Source organism: Odontesthes bonariensis, chromosome 17 (assembly GCF_027942865.1).
Source record: "Odontesthes bonariensis isolate fOdoBon6 chromosome 17, fOdoBon6.hap1, whole genome shotgun sequence".
NCBI lineage: Eukaryota > Metazoa > Chordata > Actinopteri > Atheriniformes > Atherinopsidae > Odontesthes > Odontesthes bonariensis.
In genome coordinates, this window is record NC_134522.1 from 16039524 (window position 1) to 16057840 (window position 18317).

At 39.3% G+C, this 18317-nt stretch overlaps 2 protein-coding genes across 2 annotated transcripts; both read left to right on the forward strand.

The window, feature by feature from the left end:
- Positions 1–3813: 3813 nt before the first annotated feature.
- On the forward strand, positions 3814–4801 carry LOC142366079 (rho-related GTP-binding protein RhoV-like). The gene is made up of 3 exons (XM_075447872.1): positions 3814–4003; positions 4094–4152; positions 4249–4801. Exons 1-3 carry the CDS (start codon positions 3838–3840, stop codon positions 4696–4698), a joined length of 675 nt encoding a protein of 224 aa, XP_075303987.1. The 5' UTR covers positions 3814–3837; the 3' UTR covers positions 4699–4801.
- A 957-nt stretch (positions 4802–5758) lies between these two features.
- On the forward strand, positions 5759–18022 carry LOC142365816 (zinc finger FYVE domain-containing protein 1-like). Its single transcript, XM_075447546.1, has 11 exons — positions 5759–7207; positions 7326–7830; positions 9028–9242; positions 9434–9540; positions 9645–9753; positions 9872–9969; positions 10126–10243; positions 10361–10531; positions 10743–10923; positions 11027–11140; positions 15835–18022. The coding sequence occupies exons 1-11, from the start codon at positions 6698–6700 to the stop codon at positions 16065–16067; spliced, it is 2361 nt and encodes a 786-aa protein (XP_075303661.1). The 5' UTR covers positions 5759–6697; the 3' UTR covers positions 16068–18022.
- The last annotated feature ends 295 nt before the right edge of the window (positions 18023–18317 follow it).

Below are 18317 nucleotides of genomic sequence, written 5' to 3' on the forward strand. Positions count from 1 at the left end.
ACCTCAAAACTACAAGTTCTTGTATAAATAATGACGACAGGGCAGGTGATCCATGACAGTCTGTGCATTTAGTCAAACTCAAGAAATCAGGTTGGGCTGTCAGGGTGCAAATAGAGATGCTAAATACTTATGGTACTAAAGGCAAAAGAGCAAACATGTACATTATGTTTACATTCACAACCCCCTCCTCGAATCATCATCACTTAAGAGCCAGTGCAATATATCTATCAAGCAGATATGATGCTTGAAATGCAATGAAAATGGTTTGTTTATCATACTGACCTACAGTGGACTCTGTTGATCTCTAGCTTAGGGAGGAGTATAATCTTTTAACACCTATCTGACAGATTTCTCTATTGTTGTGAGATTTAAGATGCATCTGGAACTTTGGGCTGCTGCTACGTAAAATTTAATTTAATTTGATTTAATTAAATACTTTATCAATACCCCAAGGGAAACTATATTATTTCTAAAACAAATAATGATTGCATAGAGTCATTACATATAGGAATAACCTTTTGTACCTTTACTGTATGTAAATAAATACCATACTAAAGATTTCAAGAGACTGAGAGGTGTTTGAGTTTACTTTACAGAACATAACATCTTTGAATAGGCTCACAAAAGTAAAACAGTTATCAAATTTATCATTCCATAATGAGAATGAATGGAATTAGGTGTGCCCTGGGCTCCTAAGCCGCACATACTCAGAAATACTTACTAAGCAGATTACCTCAATAAATCTATGTCAGGATTCATTGCAGCATGTCTAGTCATGCACAGAGTGTGAGAATGTCGACGCAAAACATGTTTACAGAAACAGATGCGTCTGTGGAGTCTGACCAACTGTCATCAGCACAATGCTGACATCTACTGCTCGACTAAAGGTGTCTGCAACTCATACAAAGATGTTTGGTTTGTTTGCAAGGTGCTTGTGTTTGAATAAGCAGTGAGTCGCCCTGAGATTGATCTGTGATAAAAGAAGATGATACAGGAAAAGAATCTGTGAGCGCAGAGATATTTAAAGATCGTTTCCTGTGTTTGACATTTACCTTGGGCTAAGGAACAGCATTGTGACTCATAGCTGTCAAAGGTGTAGCAAGGGAGTGAGTTGGAAACATGATGTGTGCCGGGGGGGGGGGGGGGGGGGGGGTGACGACCAGATGTTGTCCTACAATTGGGAATAAACTCTATCACTCACACCACAGGTGGTGGGAAAAGGGGGGAGTGCAAGGGAGAAGAGAACAAGTGAATGAGAAACAACGGCAAACAGGAAGCAGAGACCTTACAACACAATGCTCCCAGAGTTTCCTGCAGGCTCACACAGATAAGCAGCAACACTTTGCTTAAAGTTGCATTTTTCACCCCCAAACATTTCCCGGCTTACATCTTACAAAGCTTGTCATTTTGTTCTGCAGAACAGATGTGATTTTGTGTTGTAAAAACTGTGAATTTTTTATTTAAAAAAAACAAAGAGCTATTCTTAAGTCAATTCTACGAGACGAGATATTCATATTAAAGGTTTTTCCATGCAAGCGCCAGTAAGAAGTGAAGTTTGACAATTTTGTTCAAGCCTCCATTTATCTGAAGATCTTAACTTCATTGTTTGCTTGACATTTTGAGTTTCTGTCTTCAAACACAAAAAGAAATACGTGATATAAATTTGCAGCCGTATTATAATGACACAAGTTGTCAGAATGAGATCAGGTAGCTAAAATCTTAAGACACTTTCCTTTTGTTTGCTCTTTTAATGGCACGTTGTATTTCTACTCCACAGCCCAACAGCTTATACAAGCACATCTGAAACATCTGCTGCCTTATTCAATTGACTGATGGACGTAGAATTAATTAGTAACCATTTTGTCAATCGCTGTAAACAACATGTTTACAACTTCACAGATTTAAGGATTTGCTCTTATTCTTTTCTTTTTATCAAATAGATATGGAATATATATATTGATTAATTATGAGGTTCTGAGTTGATTCTCACTATTTTTAGCCTTTATTTTATTCATAGACAAATTAATCTGCTAATGAATCATTATACAAATGCAAATTAATTATATACAGTAGTAAAATCATTCTTATACACTGTGTGACGTAATAATCAAATAAAATTACATAATGAGAATAATAGTAATTTTTCTACACTAAATAGGCTACCATATTCTCAGACTTTAACATGTTGCAAGACTTTTAGGCCCTATAGAGTACTTATGTGTTGGTTTAGAACAGGAGGGTTACAAACATGCCAGTAAAGTACTATGATCTATCCTGAGGTGGTGATAGTATGCTGAGTTAGTTGTGTGTCTGGCCTGAGAATTCATTTGTGAAATTAAAGTCTAGCCAGCACTTTTGTGCACAGAGTGTTGCAGTAGTTATGAAAAAGTTTAAAAACTATTCTTTTCCAGAGAATCTGATTATTTTTATCATTAATTGTAGCAGCTTTTGCAGTCGCAGGGATGAAGTGCAGTCAAGCGTGTTTGCAGAGGGATTGCAAGGATTATACTCTCGGTATGTATCGGTATCGTATCGTTGTGTGTGTTTGTGAACTCAGTCACCCTGTAAAAAGACAGGATGAACCGCAACACATGATGCTGCTGCTATAAACTGCAGCTGATGACAGTCTAACAATGCTAATCCAGCTGTGCCCTTTGCCATTCAAATTGCCTTCTGTGCGCTTTTTGGAATCTGCAGTTTGTGGTGGTGATGAATTGCATGGCATTGTACCACAACATGTTTCTGTTATTTTGACATTGACAACTGAATTGATCAAACCCAATGTAACAGGACCACAAATAAAATCTTCAGAAATTAAAGTGCAGCGACCTCTCTGTGAATGTTTCTGCATAAACTGAAAAAGAATGTTTGCAGGCCTGTTGTATTAGATTATCATAGTTTTCACAAGGACTGACTGATAAACTGACAAGAGGGTATAAATGTGTATAAATTTATTTACCATTTTAAAGTTTGAATCCCTGGGTGATATTAACATGAACAAATTAATGTTTACCCATGATCAAGTAATTGTCGCGGCATATAGTCTAGAATTGTAGTCTCTTATTCTATATTTATCTTTCAGTTTTTCTCGTGAAAGCATCTCTGTTTCTTAAAAAAACAAAAAACAACATACGTTCTGGACACCAAGAACTATTCCTGCGTGTGACAAACTCTAAATACTAGTCTGTTTCACCCCTAAAAAAACAGCTTGAGAATACAAAACGATTCAGAAGAAATTTGACTCGTGTCGATGAAGCTCAAGATGGACGATCCAGGGGCAACACTCCCATCTACTGACTTGAGGTGGTATTACAGCTAGTTGTTGATTAATTTATTGTCGTTCGAGACAGCGAATTTCTTTTCTTTCTTTTTAAATTCACTTTGTCTTAAGCCTATAGTCTTATGGAATCTGATGTAAAACTAATAACTAAAAAAAGAAAGAATAAAGAAAAATATTTACCGTTGATTTTCGTTATGTTTACCAAACTGTCTCGCTTATTATTAGTCAATTTTAACGTTTGGGTTTTTTTTTTGTTTTTTTTTTTGTCAAGACTGACAAAGAGTTTGAATATATTCTGTTGTTCCACTGTATCCTTTTGAGGTCACGTTAACTGACATTGAGACACCAAATGGGTCTCAGGGAGAGTGATTATAAAGTACGCATCAAACGGAAACTGGAAAGTGCTGAAAGGAGGTCGCCCATCTGATTGGGCGCCTTTGTTCTTTCAAATCGAGGTGGCCCTCTCCCTTTATTGCCACCAACGAGACCCTGGCTTAGAGGACATCCTTTACAGTAGCGCTGCACAGCTCGATGATGGAGTAATAACAGAAAAGACGATGGCACAGGTCTGTCAGAGACTTGATAAATCTGACAGAGTGAGAGAAGAGCTGAGCTGCATGCTGGTTGGTGATGGAGCTGTGGGGAAGACTACCTTGATTATCAGTTACATCTTCAATGGATACAACAGCGAGTACAGACAAACAGCATTTGACGTTTTCACTGGTAAGAGAAGTCTTTTTTTTTTTTTAGGTTTAATTGTTTGACTCAATAATAACACTGATGCTGATTTTGATCAAATTATGAAACTTCCAGGTTTGGTTCATGTGAATGGAGTTCCCACTCGTATTAAACTGATAGATACTGCTGGGCAGGTAAAGACCACACACCACTTTCAGGTCTTTACTCTTTTTTTTTTTTATTATACTTGTGAGTTTTGCTCCCTAACTCTTTTTTATTTTATCTGTAAGGAGGAGTTTGGCCATCTTCGCTCCCTGTGCTATGCCCATGTGGACGTCTTCATCCTCTGCTTCAGCCTAGTTAACCCTTGCTCTTTCACCAACATCACCTCCAAATGGATCCCACAGATCCGTGCCGCCAATCCGACCTCTCCCATACTTCTGGTGGGAACTCAGTCAGACCTTCGTCACAGTGTGGACATCCTCATTGATCTGGACCAGCAGAGCACCAGACCGGTGAGCTTTAGTCAGGCCAGAAGGCTGGCTCACAGGATCAGAGCTCATGAGTATTTGGAGTGTTCAGCTCTGACACAGCACAACCTCAAAGATGTCTTTGACTGTGCTGTATTGGCTGCCATTAAGCACCAGCACAGGGGCTGTAAATCCAGAAAGCTCAGCCTGCTCAAACATTTAAAGTCTTTTTGGGATTGTCGATGGAGAAAAATCTTCAGATTCATCTGATATGAACTCTGAAGGGTCGGGTGATTAAACTGTTTTAGATTTTACCACAAACCTGTGCATTCTCACCAAAGTGTCTCTCTGCAGAATATAAATTTTGCACAAAATGCCATTCACTGAGCTAAATATTCTTCTCCTTATACTTTTCTTGGCTTACTAACTTTTCTTTGGTGTTTATATTTGTATGTGTGTGTTGTAAGTTTCATAATAAATGCACCGCAGTGTATCACATATTCATTGCCATTTATTGTGTTTTGCTTTAACTATCAAATCTGGAAACATTCAACCTGAAAATTCTTCTGTAAGAAGTTACTGTCAGTGAAGAAACGGAGGGAAAACACAAAGCACCATTCAGGACAAATGGTCACCTGCTGTTACTTTGAAGTGTTATTTTACAAGACAAAGGCCATTTAAATCTATCCTTTGTTTGAAAGCTTATGATGGGGTATGTGTCCAGCATTTACTTTAACCCCCCCACCAGCATTTTCTTTGTTAAAATGATGACCAGTGATGAATCTTTAATTGCAAAAAGGAAGGGTTTTAATTAAATGTTAAGATATTCTGAACTTTTCACAACACCCACATATACTATGATAACTATTAGATTACAATGACTTGTCTTAAATTTATTTATTAATTATTGTTTGTTCGTATGCCACAGGTAAGTATGAAAAAGTACTTAATAAATGAAAATATTCTTTTGGTCATTTGGTTGAATTGGTTCTGGGTGTGAGAATTTTAATTTCAGCACCTTTTGCATACAAAACACCAAAAAAACAAGAAACCCTAAAAAAACAGTGAAATATGGATTTTTTAAAAACAGAAATTATCATTGGGAATGTGACACGATGTATTTTCAGAAGTTTGGTATATAGTTCATAGACTATGTGATAATATTACGTGGATTAGATTGCGACTGAAAGGGTTGAACAGTTTTTCTAAACATGCAAAATGTTGGGAGCTGCACATATTAGAGATCAGTCAGTTTTGTAGAACTACGTTTCCCATCATGCAGCCGCTCTCTTCTCTCCTCTGTCCGTGTGACTGAAAATAATCTGATCAGCTGATCTGACCTGGCAACAACATAACGTAGCTAGAGAAATTTGTCAGGGAGGGGGCTGAAGAACAAAACAATGACACTGCTCGGAAGGATTCAAACACAGTAACACTTTTTAATACTTTTAAAACGGAATTGTGTGGATTTCCCTCCCGGTTTAACGTCAAAGAGTCCGCGGATATCCGAGCTTTTGGCATCAACCAGCTGTTGTTTTTGTTGATATGTTATTACAGTTCAGTTACAGACTGGATGCTAGCTGCTTGTTTGGACGACTATAAAGTGATAGGGCTTGCCGGCTCGCTATTTACAGCTTTTCTTTGGAAAAAGTTCAAACTGTCCGCCGACAAGAGCTAGTTGTAAGCTAAGTATTTCTACTTAGATGCCAAATCATAAACCGAATTTCCCAGCGAGCTTTTGAGGGTCAGCTTACTAGCTAGCTTGTTGTTAGCATCAACATTTGCACATTAATTTCTTTCAGGGAGAGAGCTCATTGTCTCGACTGGTACTGTCTGCTTGTTCATATTTTTGCATCACTTAACAGTTTTTTCCACTCATTTCAGATCTATTTTGTGCCGGTGCTGCACGTAATTACCAACTTTATTAGACGAACAAGCTAACTGCTAGTGTTAAATAAGATATCAGGTGTAACTCAAGGACTCTGATTCTGCTTCATTGCCTCACTGTTCGTTGTACTAAACGACGTTATATAGAAGTTTGAATTACAACACATTTGTCAAAAAGTATTACTTTTGATGCTTTTTTTTCACAACTAGAACCACCCAACTTATTACCATGCAGCTGCCTTAATTTTATTTAATAGTATTTAGCCATATAAGTTCAGTATTACTGCATGTTGAGCATTTTGTATTGATTTGTCACTGGTGATATTGTCAAAGCTGGTCCAATAAGAGTTAGTCTGTATTCAAGCTCACCTTGTAAGAAACAATGAGTGGACATGGCTCGTCTTCTGAAAAGGGAGTCAACACTAGTCTAATATGTCAAGAAAATTATTCCTGTGGTGGCTCTGAAGAGGCTGCATTTGAGTGTGATGACTGCAAAAGTCTCCAGTGTGTTCGCTGTGAGCTTGAGCTCCACAGTCAGGAGCGTCTGAAAAACCATGAGCGTGTCCAGATAGGTCCTGGGCACGTCCCCTACTGTGATAACTGTAAAGGAGGTAATGGGGATAGTGGCAAGCGTCACAGATCAGTGGTTCGCTGCCAGAACTGCAAAGTTAACTTGTGCCAAGACTGTCAGAAACGCACCCACAGTGGGAGCAGCAAGAAGAAACACCAGCTCACTCCTTATCCTCCACCACCCAAACCTGCAGAGGTCAACTCTGTCCAGACATCTGTCAAGGCTGCTGTTCAAATAGCCGATGAGACTATATCTCAGAGATCAAAACTCCTGGAGAAGGTTTCCAGCTTTCTCTTGGTCGACGAGAATGAAGAAATGCAGGTGAGTTCTGCTTGTGGCGCGTATCATTGAGAAAGTCACAATCAAAATAAAAGAAAGTCAGTTTTAAATTTGTATCTGAAGTCATTATCAGATAAACTCCTTTTTTGTTCCTCTCAAGATCAAAGATGAAGCATCATTCATGAAGAGCCTCAGCTGTTACCCTGAGCAGCTGCTCAAAGTGGTTTCCATCTTCGGTAACACGGGAGAGGGCAAATCTCACACCCTGAACCACACGTTCTTCATGGGCAGAGAAGTGTTCAAAACTTCTCCCACACAGGAGTCGTGCACAGTGGGGGTGTGGGCGGCATTCGACCCCATCCACAAAGTTGTGATCATCGATACAGAGGGCCTGCTTGGGAACAGTTCCAAACAGGGCCAGAGAACCCGTCTCTTACTCAAGGTGTTGGCCATCTCCGACCTCATCATTTACCGCACCCATGCTGACCGTCTCCATGACGATCTTTTTAAGTTCCTCGGGGATGCCTCGGATGCTTATTTGAAACATTTCACAAAGGAACTGAAGGCCGCTACAGCCCGCTGTGGCCTTGATGTCCCGCTATCCACCCTGGGTCCTGCAGTGGTCATCTTCCATGAAACCGTTCACACTAAGCTGTTGGGTTCAGGTAAAACATCCAGCTATTAACACAAAGAGGGTCACAAATATAATAAATAAGTGAGATCTTTTAATGCAACTTCATTCTTCATCTTTACATACATTTTAAACGCAATAACAATAATATGGTTCTGCGGCACCGCAAAGGAAGAGGGGCAAACCTTTTTAAGTGAACTAAGGGTTAAACGATGCACATGTCACAGCTACGGTGAACATTAGTCTAGAGTAGAGATACAGTAGCAATTGACATTCCAGCTTTTTGAGACATGTGTAAACACTACCTTTTCTGGGATATGGGTAGTTGTAGTCAAACCAGATTTTCACCCAGTTTTTCAAGCTGACATTCTACAATGCCATCGAATAAATTTCAAATAATTTTACCATCATGATTTAAGGTATTTTCTGGAACATCTGATGAGCTGCAGTGAGGTTTTGAACTCCTTGTCCTGTGGTATGAAAATCAACCTGCACAGACTTGCAGTGCTTGCTCTTGCTGTTGTCAGATTTATGGTATCATCGGATCGTGTAAATACAGTTCACTTTAAGAAGTCTGTTGTCATATTTGTCTACATAAAGAAGCCCTGATGAACACTGCGGTGCATTACCATCCTTAGGTGGGTCGCTTAAGTTATTTTTCTCACAGAGGCTAATGGACGCTTAATTATTGTTTTTGGGGGAAGAAGAAAAGCATTGAAAATACAGTGGTTTAGGAGTGTCGAGTAGACATCGTGTAATTTGTTGTGAGTAAGCTGAAACATGAAGAAACAATTAAGGCATAAAATTCATGCAATTTACTACTGTTTTTGCTAATTGTCTCTTATTTAAACCTATATGATATTTATGTAAATGTTAATAATCCTACTTTGTACAAAAAAACTATGCAGCACACTCAAGGAAAATAAAAAAGCACACCAAAGAAGTATTCAGATTTTTGGTCTTAATATTTTATATATTAAAATTATATTATATTTATATTATCCTCTTAAGCTTCTTGACATGTACTGTAAATCACTGGAAGATAAGCTGTATTTCCCCCACATCACAATGCATACAGCAAACTACAAGAGAAGGCAAACCTCACTCCTTGAAACACAGGGGGTGAGTATTTTAGATATTTTAGGATTTGTGTAGGCAAAGATAAATAGTTTGTCTACATTCTATCATGATTGCAGTCAAGGGTAACGGCTCCATCTTTTTCCTGCTGTAGAGAAATCATCTGAGTCAGTAGATCGGCTGCTGTTGGAGCGCTTTATGAAGCTCTCCCGTTACCCAGAAGCCTTCAGCTCTGTCCAGTATTGGGGCACGCAGACTCTCACTCCCCCCACCGACTTCCGTGGCCTGCAGAGTAAACTTGAGCAGCTCCTGGATAACAACGCTACCCGCTCCCCACGGACCCCTGTGGTCATCTTCAAAGCCCTTCAGGTACAAGTTTTTACTGCTCAAAAGTCAGCCGACCTTTCAATAAGCAAAGTTGTTCAGAAGACAACGCTCCTCTGAGCCAGTGGCACTCAACGTAGTTGATGCGTAGTTTGTGCCGGTTTATCTTAAGATACATTGTATTTGTTGCTACAGTGAATATTTGAAGTGTCTGTTGGTCCTTAATGTCATTCCAGGCATTGAGTGAGCGATTCAATGGAGAAATCGTAGGTGAGCTTGTAGGGCACGGCTGCTTCTTTCCTGATGAGTACTTCACCTGCTCCAGCCTGTGCCTCAGTTGTGGGTCAGTATGCCATGATTTGTTTTTGAAAAAGAAAATTTCTATTTTCATGTATCTTTCAGTTTGTTGTTGGCGATTAACAATCTGACTCACTGCATTTATCACAGATCTGGCTGCAAGAACAGCATGAACCACTTAGGAGAAGGTGTGTGCCACGGGGCAAAGCATCGCTGCCGTTACTCTGCTCACCATGATAATCGCATTTACACCTGTAAGGTAAGCACGTTCGCCCAACTTTATCTTCCATGCTCTCTGTTGTTTACCGCAACGCGGTATTGTTGGTCCATTAATGATGATGCTCAAGTTGAAATTATTTTGTGGTCCATTGTCTCAGGCTTGCTATGAAGGTGGAAAGGAAGTTATAGTTGTTCCCAAGACCTCTGCCTCCTCAGACTCTCCATGGCTGGGTCTCGCCAAATATGCCTGGTCAGGGTGAGTAGCAGGGGAACGACCTGCAGGGTTACCTTTTATAAGGAGTGCTGTAGGTTTATGTTCACTTTACACAGCCTAATTTGCCACAGCTGCTCCAGACTTAATTTTTTAGTCAACTCTTAACTTGCACTTTATTTGTTTTGAATGTATGTTTAGGTATGTTATTGAATGTCCCAACTGCGGAGTGATCTATCGGAGCCGTCAGTATTGGTATGGTAACCAGGACCCTGTGGATACAGTTGTTCGCACTGAAATCCAGCATGTTTGGCCAGGGGTAATGAGAACGGTTTAATGTTTTTTTTTTTTAGATTTCTATTTCAAATGCCAGTTATGATACTGACATTTAACTATTGTGTTATTTAAACTTTTAATTATTTATGCTGTTTTACAGTCTGAGGGCTTTTTAAAGGACAACAGCAATGCTGCACAGCGGCTTTTGGATGGAGTCAACTTAGTGGCCCAATCTGTGTCAGAGCTCAGTGTCAAACCTGCCAAGGCCGTCACCTCTTGGCTGACAGATCAGATCGCACCAGCATACTGGAAACCCAACTCCCTCGTCTTGGTGAGTGACACACAAAGCCCCACCCACTACCAACAGTCAAGTCAACAATTTCATGTCCAGAGGGATGTTTACTGTCTGTCGGGCTATGTTCCTATTACACAATCTATATGTGCAGGTCACAAGATAAAACATGGAAAGACTCGGGTTGCATCCTCCTCCCCTTTCCTCTTGCTCAATAAAAGCATGTGCTGTTGTTTTTCTCTCGTACAAGGTGTGCCACAAGTGTCACATAGTCTTCCAGGATAATGACACCAAGCATCACTGCCGTGCCTGCGGGGAGGGCTTCTGTGATGGCTGCTCCTCCAAAGCTGCACCCGTCCCTGAGAGGGGCTGGGGTCTCGCCCCTGTCAGAGTCTGTGACGTCTGCTATGAGCAGAGAGCTTCTTATGCAGGTACACACTTTCAGTAATTTCACATTATTCCTCTTCCTGTTTTATTCTTTCATAGAACATTTATTTTTAGCATAGCTTAAGCAAGGTTTTTCTCCTCATGCAGAGCTACTTGAGGCGCAGCTTGAAGAGGAAGAAGGTGGAACTCTTGCCAGGAAGGTTGGAGAAGCAGTTACCAACACCTTAGGAGTCATGGTCACTGCTATTGACATCCCACTGGGTGAGCATGGCCAAATCCTAACAGTAATTTTTTTACGTAGCAGGCATACATTGCCCAGTTAATGTCATGGTACATTGTACAATGTCCTCTGGTGGTCATATCTTACTTATTTATAGTAAAAAGCAAAAGGTTAGGCTGAGTTTGACTAGTTTGAGCTTTTAATGATGTACCAAAAACTCACAGATGTCTGTTAACTCACTGTAAATTTAGCAAATCCCATCAATCAAAAAAATAACTGAGCTATCAAATGAGTGTCTTATTGAAAAAACAAAGATTCACATGAATAAATCACATAAAGTAATTAATGAAGTAATGTAATGAATTGATGAAATTTTTCTGGACACGGATATGACGTAATATAATCGATTCAGGGGAGAAAAATTGATTTTTAAAATCATCGCATTAAAAATCGCGATATGTACATGAATCGATTTTTTTCGCCCACCCTTAGTCTCCATTGAGTGTGGATAATTATTGGGAATAAACCAACACAGAAACTACAGAGACAGGCCAGTGTAACAGATATAGAAAACTGGAAGAAGAAACATATCTGCATGTGCAGGTCTTCTTTTCAGTTGTAATTGTATTGTTAGCATGGTTCATAGAATTGCAAAAAGCAGGGTATAATGTTGTACAGGTTCACACACTTCACAAGAACTAGTTTAAAGTTCAGTTCATACCAATTGAGTCAAAGTAGCTCTCGTTCATTTGTCACTTTTTTTTAAATAAGCTACTCTGAATTATCCTCCTTATATGGTACGTAGTGCTTTGGAGTGCTATGGGGAACTGAAACATGGTTACCGCAGCCGCCTGACGAGACACATTTTCATCTATCTGTTTCATTACATCATGATACTCATATTTAAACTTGATTGAAACCAGTGGCGGCTCCTGACATTTTTTTTAGGTAGTGCAATTTTCAGTCTGTGAAAGCTGCATCAGAGTGTGCTGTGCGAAGCTGAACCGATTGCACTGATGCAAACCTGTTATGTTCCCACACAGGAAATAAAATGTCCAATCGTCCAGAAACTCCTTGTCTTCCTTAAATAAACACAACGCAGAGTCGAGGGGTTATTTGGTCTTCCAAATAACCAAAGTGACTGCAATTTCCCCCGTTATGTCCATAAGTACCATAAAAGTCCATAGGACTGAGGTATATTTGTCTAGGTAGCATAATTTATTGTAATAATTTTAAATAATTTTTTGTTATTTTTTGCATAATTTGCCAATCAGTTAATATTACACCTTAACCATTATTTATTTTCCTCATATTGTTCCAGGATTCTATGAAATAAGTAAACACATAAGCTCTTAATGATAAGATTCATTCAATTTTCATTCTAAAGAATGTAATTAAAATGACAACATATCAATCCAAGTCAAGTGTTTATTGAAGTTTTGGAAAATATGACTTAGAAAAGTATAACCAGTTGTCAAACATGGTTAAGTGCAGCTTACTTATGTGAGATTTCTCTCTTTTTTAAATATAATACTGCACCATTAACAATGAATGTGTCATTATACATTCTGCTATCATTGTCAACATTATATAAAAGATTTAAATCATTACAAGTCAATGATTGAGCACAAAAGGGTAAGTTATTTAGCTACATCAAATACTACCTGGAAAAATAGCAGGGTTGGTGGAGCCCTGGGTTTCATCTTTGCCTCACAAGGCGAGCCCGAAAATCCTGCAAAATTCTTCCAAACTTCCTTCTCCGCATTAGTACGACGACTAAAGGGTACTTCTGTCAGAAACACTAACGTATTGTTGCACTCGACACTCGCCATCTTCTTCATAGAATGTTTTTTTTTTTTTTTTTCTTTATTGAAAACCACAATGTTACAACAACAAGTAGAATGTTCATGGTCCCGCGCAACAGACATATGACGAAAGCACGTTGTGCGTCGTTTGTGCGAGCACATAAACCCTCATAGAAAATGCATTGGGAGCAGGATTTTTGAAAAAAACCGAGGTCCCATTCATGTCAATGGGAGCTTCCTGGTGCAAATTCGACCCTGACAGAAATCGCACAAAATGGGCGTAGCAACACCAGGCGCGACCTTAATCTGATTGGACAATGACATATACAACCAGTTTGCCTACAGCAGATCAGTCCCACCTTAGCAACTAGATTAAAAAAAAAAAAAACTCCGTGTTTGGTAGTGCGTCGCACAAATTGCCCCTATGGAGGAGCCGCCACTGATTGAAACAAACAAACAAACATATTTTAGTGCATAGCTTACTTTATTCAATCAAGTTTAACAGAGCGTATTTGAGACCCAGCAGTCCTTTTTGCAGGTTTGAATGAAACGACTTCGCTTTGAGAAGTCATGTTCAGTACATCCTGTGATATCTTTATAAAAATTGTAATCTGCGACAGAAATCATCACAAAGTCTGAAGGTGTCCTTTGATCTCTACATGTTTGCTGTAACAGAGTCATTTGTTAGTTATATAGAAAATTACAGATAACTTAATATAAGATAACCCTGAGCTCTGGTATAGCTAATTAAGTCAATAGGCTCAGAGCCGGAGTGTTTTCCACACTGGTATTTCACTCAGTCATATTAAACTTTGATCATACAATGTCAGGTCTACACATCACTACATCCGCTTGTCATACTTTGTTTTTGTTGAGCCGTGCAGGGAAACTGCACAAACTAGACTGACTCTTAAAGGCACTGCTCTGCAGAACACTGTTCACTCTCAAAAAGGATGTTTTCAATGCCACAAGAGTGAGTGCTGCTTACTTAATGTATTTTAGGTAACGACAGCCCCATTCAGTTCAACTCACATTCTGAGCATGTGCCACTCACATCGGGCAGCACATCGCTTCAGGTAGTGACAGGGCTCGCATTCTCTCAAGTCCTCCAAAAGTGCGTCTGGGACTATGTCTGAGTCAAATGCTAATTGGTCAAAAATTAGACTGAACTGTAAATGGGACATCCACAACAGAGTTCACCACGACAACAGGCATGAAAAACAATAAAGAACGTTACAGAGACTGGAAGTGCAAATGGTGGCTTTGTATACATGGACTGCAATATTCCAACATTACCCAATTAAGATCTTACTTTGAATTAGATGCTTCCATGTAAAAAAGCATTTTCTGATCACTCCAACTTGTTCACTACTCTGGATTAATCAGTTTTACATCCTCTAACTAATGTCAAAACTCCAGTGCAGTCTTTACTGTAACAGATTGGCAAGAGAGAGGCTACAGTACTCAGACCAATTAAGACCCAGAAACAGCCTGATGTCTTTACAAGAACTGGAAAACTGTTTAATATTAGCATAGACTCAATATTTATCCTCTGAACATTAGGTGACTACATAAGCCTGCGTCTGACCTATATTTACAGCTGAAGGACTTAGATAAATTTGTTTTTGATAACCTGATATCCTGCTGAAACTGTCAGTGTATCTTTGACCAACCCAAAAATATCAAAACAAAATTAGCCCACTTATTTAGCCTACACATCCAAATCTTGTTTCTATGTTTCCTTGGTAACCAGAACCAAGAGAGCTAAAGACTTAATTTTACTTGGAGTGATGGTGCACTTCAGACATTGGTGAGAAAAAAATAAGTATAGGCAAAGCTCAAGTGGGTGCAAATGATCTTAGCTAAAATACCAGAGAACAGTATTTAATTAACAGAGGAGGTTACAAATATGGAGGAGGCTCAATGTGTGTTTGTTCTGTGCATGTGAATTGAGTGAAGAGCTTGGAAATGTATGTTTTATGGGGTGTTATGTGCTGGGCTGTTTTGGCTTGGAACTGTGTCAAATGAGCAGTGAAACTCAAGGAAAACATTGCTCCCAGCCAAGAAAATGTCTGCAACATAACCCCCATAAAACTTGAAATTTGCTCTAAAGTTTTAGTATGATTTAGTTAAAGCTGCAGTCTGCAACTCTTTTTCAAGCATAATGCCTGGAACTGTCCGGGGATTCTGAAAGTATTACATTAAATACCCCAATACAAAAAAAAATGAGTTCTCTAGGTCCCCTATATGTCCCGCTAGGTCCCTCCAAAGCAAGGAGGTTTGTTTACAAAATTGCAGACCGGACCGGTAAAAGGTAACCAATCAGGTTACGAGCTGGGCTCTGCTGCCTGTCAATCACCGATTGTGCACGCGCAATACAAGGTAGGCTCGTCCCCACGCTTATTTATCTAGACTATTGAACTTCATTACGGGCTAGTCTACTTACTGTGTCTTCCATGATCGCAAATGACAGGTGAGTTGATGAATGAGGAGTCGTGTACGTGCATCTGGCGTGCACGTAGACGTGCACGAGTTCTCATGTGTTTTGAAGGGGCGGGACAGGAAGTTGAATAACTTTTTATTTTTCGGTTAAAAAAAATAAGCATTTCTTGCATTTTGCGACTACAGAGGTCACCGTTTTCAACTTCAAGCGTTCTGATAGATCATGTAAACTCTTAAAATGCCAAAAATGACGACTTTACGTATGACAACAACAAATCCTGCAGACTGCAGCTTTAAAGATCCTTCACAATAATAAGTGAGTTGTCTGAGGTCATAATAGTTGTAATTTTTTCAGTCTCAGACAGAGCCTGGATGCCCTTTCTACCATGTTTTCAGTCTTATTGCTACGTAAAGTTAAGCAACTCCTGGCTATACTGTCATACTAACGTGGTGTCAATGAGCATATTTATGTTTCATCGCCCCTTAAGGCCTTGTGAAAGATGCAGCCCGTCCTGCCTACTGGGTGCCTGATCAGGACATCCTGTCATGCCACAACTGCCAACGCGAGTTCACTGCCAAGCTGTCCAAGCACCACTGCCGCGCCTGTGGCCAAGGAGTGTGTGACGATTGCTCCCCAGAACGTCGACCGGTCCCATCTCGCGGCTGGGACCACCCCGTACGTGTGTGCAGTGGCTGCAACCAGAAACCTGGAGAACTTTAATGCGGGGGCTTTCCTTACCAGAGAGAACCGCTCTCACTTAGTCGCAGTCTTTCACTGCAGAAGTATACCTCTGTTACTCTGTTGGTTCTGTCTTGTATCTGTGGAAGGGAAAGCTTTAAGATTATGTAGAATAGTGATCCAGACTTGGGGTTTCCTAAGTTCCTGTGGCCTTTGTAGAGCAGCCAGAACATTGGGTTACTTGACTGAGTGTGAAACTTGCATTTCCACTCCCGATTATACACTCACACAGTACTTTGATTCTTATTGACACAAATCCCAAATTTTCCGTTAAATAAAGCTGTTAAGCTATTTTTGTACAATTATAGAATATTTAAAAACCTGTATTATTTATAGACTGATAGCTGAGAATGCTTTTGGGTTTGTGTGATTAGTTTCCAGGACTCCATATTATTGAGCATTATTCCTCTGATGTCAGACATGTAATGGCAGAGAGATGTTTTATATTTGTGCAGGCATAACTGCAGGTTCCATTGCATGCATGCATTGCAGCATTTTACTTTTTGCACTAAGCCTTTTTCAGCTGTTATAGGCTGTTGCTTACTATGGCCAGAAGCCAGATATCCAGGTGGTAAAGTAGCCTGTTTTAAACTGAGTTGAAGTCTACAACAGTAGATCTAGGTAGGAGATATCTGGTGTGCCAAAAATCATTCAGGTCACTGTGTCTGTGCTGGTATAATGTTTCTATTTTATCATGTAACGCGTGGTTTTGTGAGGGCATAGACGAGTGCACATCTTAAATGTTAAAAAGAAAAAGAAGCTATTTATGTATTGATTAAAACAAAATCTTATAACTCGGACATGCATGACAGTCTGAAAGATCCAAGGCCTTTTACTTCTTCAGAGGATGGACTGAATAAACCTCACTAACTCTTTTACCAGGTGGCATTTAAGGGTATACCTGTTACGATATCTATGTATTTCATCTTCAAATTTTTGTTTTAAATGTATTTAAATGTTCTCTACCTGCTTGGGTGTATGAATATAGTCTTTTCAGAAGTGAAGAATATTACACTCAGGCCTCAAGGTCTTTGCAGGCACAGGCTGACAAGATCAGGACTCCGAACAAACACGATTTTTGTTCAATTCGATACACCTTGTTTGTGTTACTTTACATCCATTAATGGAGGTTATTGTATATTTTCTTTTGATGTTTTTTTTTTGTTGATGTAATTGACTGTATGGATATTTATGTTCTTTTGTAGTGGCAATATGTGAACTACACTATCTTTTAAATTTTGTTTGTGTTTTTGTCTCAGCATTACATAAAAAAAAATACTAATCTTCAGATGTGGCAATGACAAGATGTTGAACCACATTTAGTGATCGAGATTTAACCTGCAAGTGCATCATTACAAGTTTTGTGTTATTGAGTAACAAAACCATTACCTGTGAATGGAACACAAAGCACAAGGCCATGCCTTTTAGACTTAAGCTTGTATTTCATATTTAAAAACAAGAAAAATTTAACTTTGTTGATTGTAAGCTTTGTAGATCAAGTTAATTCTCCTTTTGCTCTAACGTGGAACTTTTTTGTTCTGATGTCTGATGAGACAATGTCGTGTCTGCCTGTTCTCAAAATAGATTTATCTGTCTGAATGTTCCATCAAGCACACCCTCCTCTGATATGCTAATATTGCACAGAATCGAATAGGAAATATGTTAGCTCACGTGTACTGCAGTTCATTCCCATGCACATCTGTGCTTTCTGTTTCTTCGGACGTGTGTTGTGTTGGAGAGATACGTTTTATCCTGTTTTTTTTCTTCAATCAGCTTTGGTGCTACTATGAACACTTTTCATCTACAAATCAAGTAGCAATGACAGTCGTTAAAATGTTTGATTCTGACTTGAAGAAATGATGTGTGAATACTTGCTAAACTGTTGGAAGATTTGCATAAGATTAAAGCTGTATCAGCACCTGTCTGTCATAACATAATCTGGAGCTGCCTCCACGTTTTTAGTGTGTGTATGTGTGTTTTAGATATCCATGTGTCAAAACACTTACAGTACAGTACTTGTATGTAGGAGGACTAGATTGTGTCCACGCCTGTGTGTTATGAGGCTTGCTTCCATTCTTCCCTACCACTGCAGCTTCATTCAAAGTGATGGGAAATTATTTGTGCGGTGCTTATTGTTTATGATAAATGATTTATAAATATTTTAATAAATAATCAAAGCCATCATGTTGACATTCAGTGCCATTTACATTGCATTGTCACACTACCCCAATA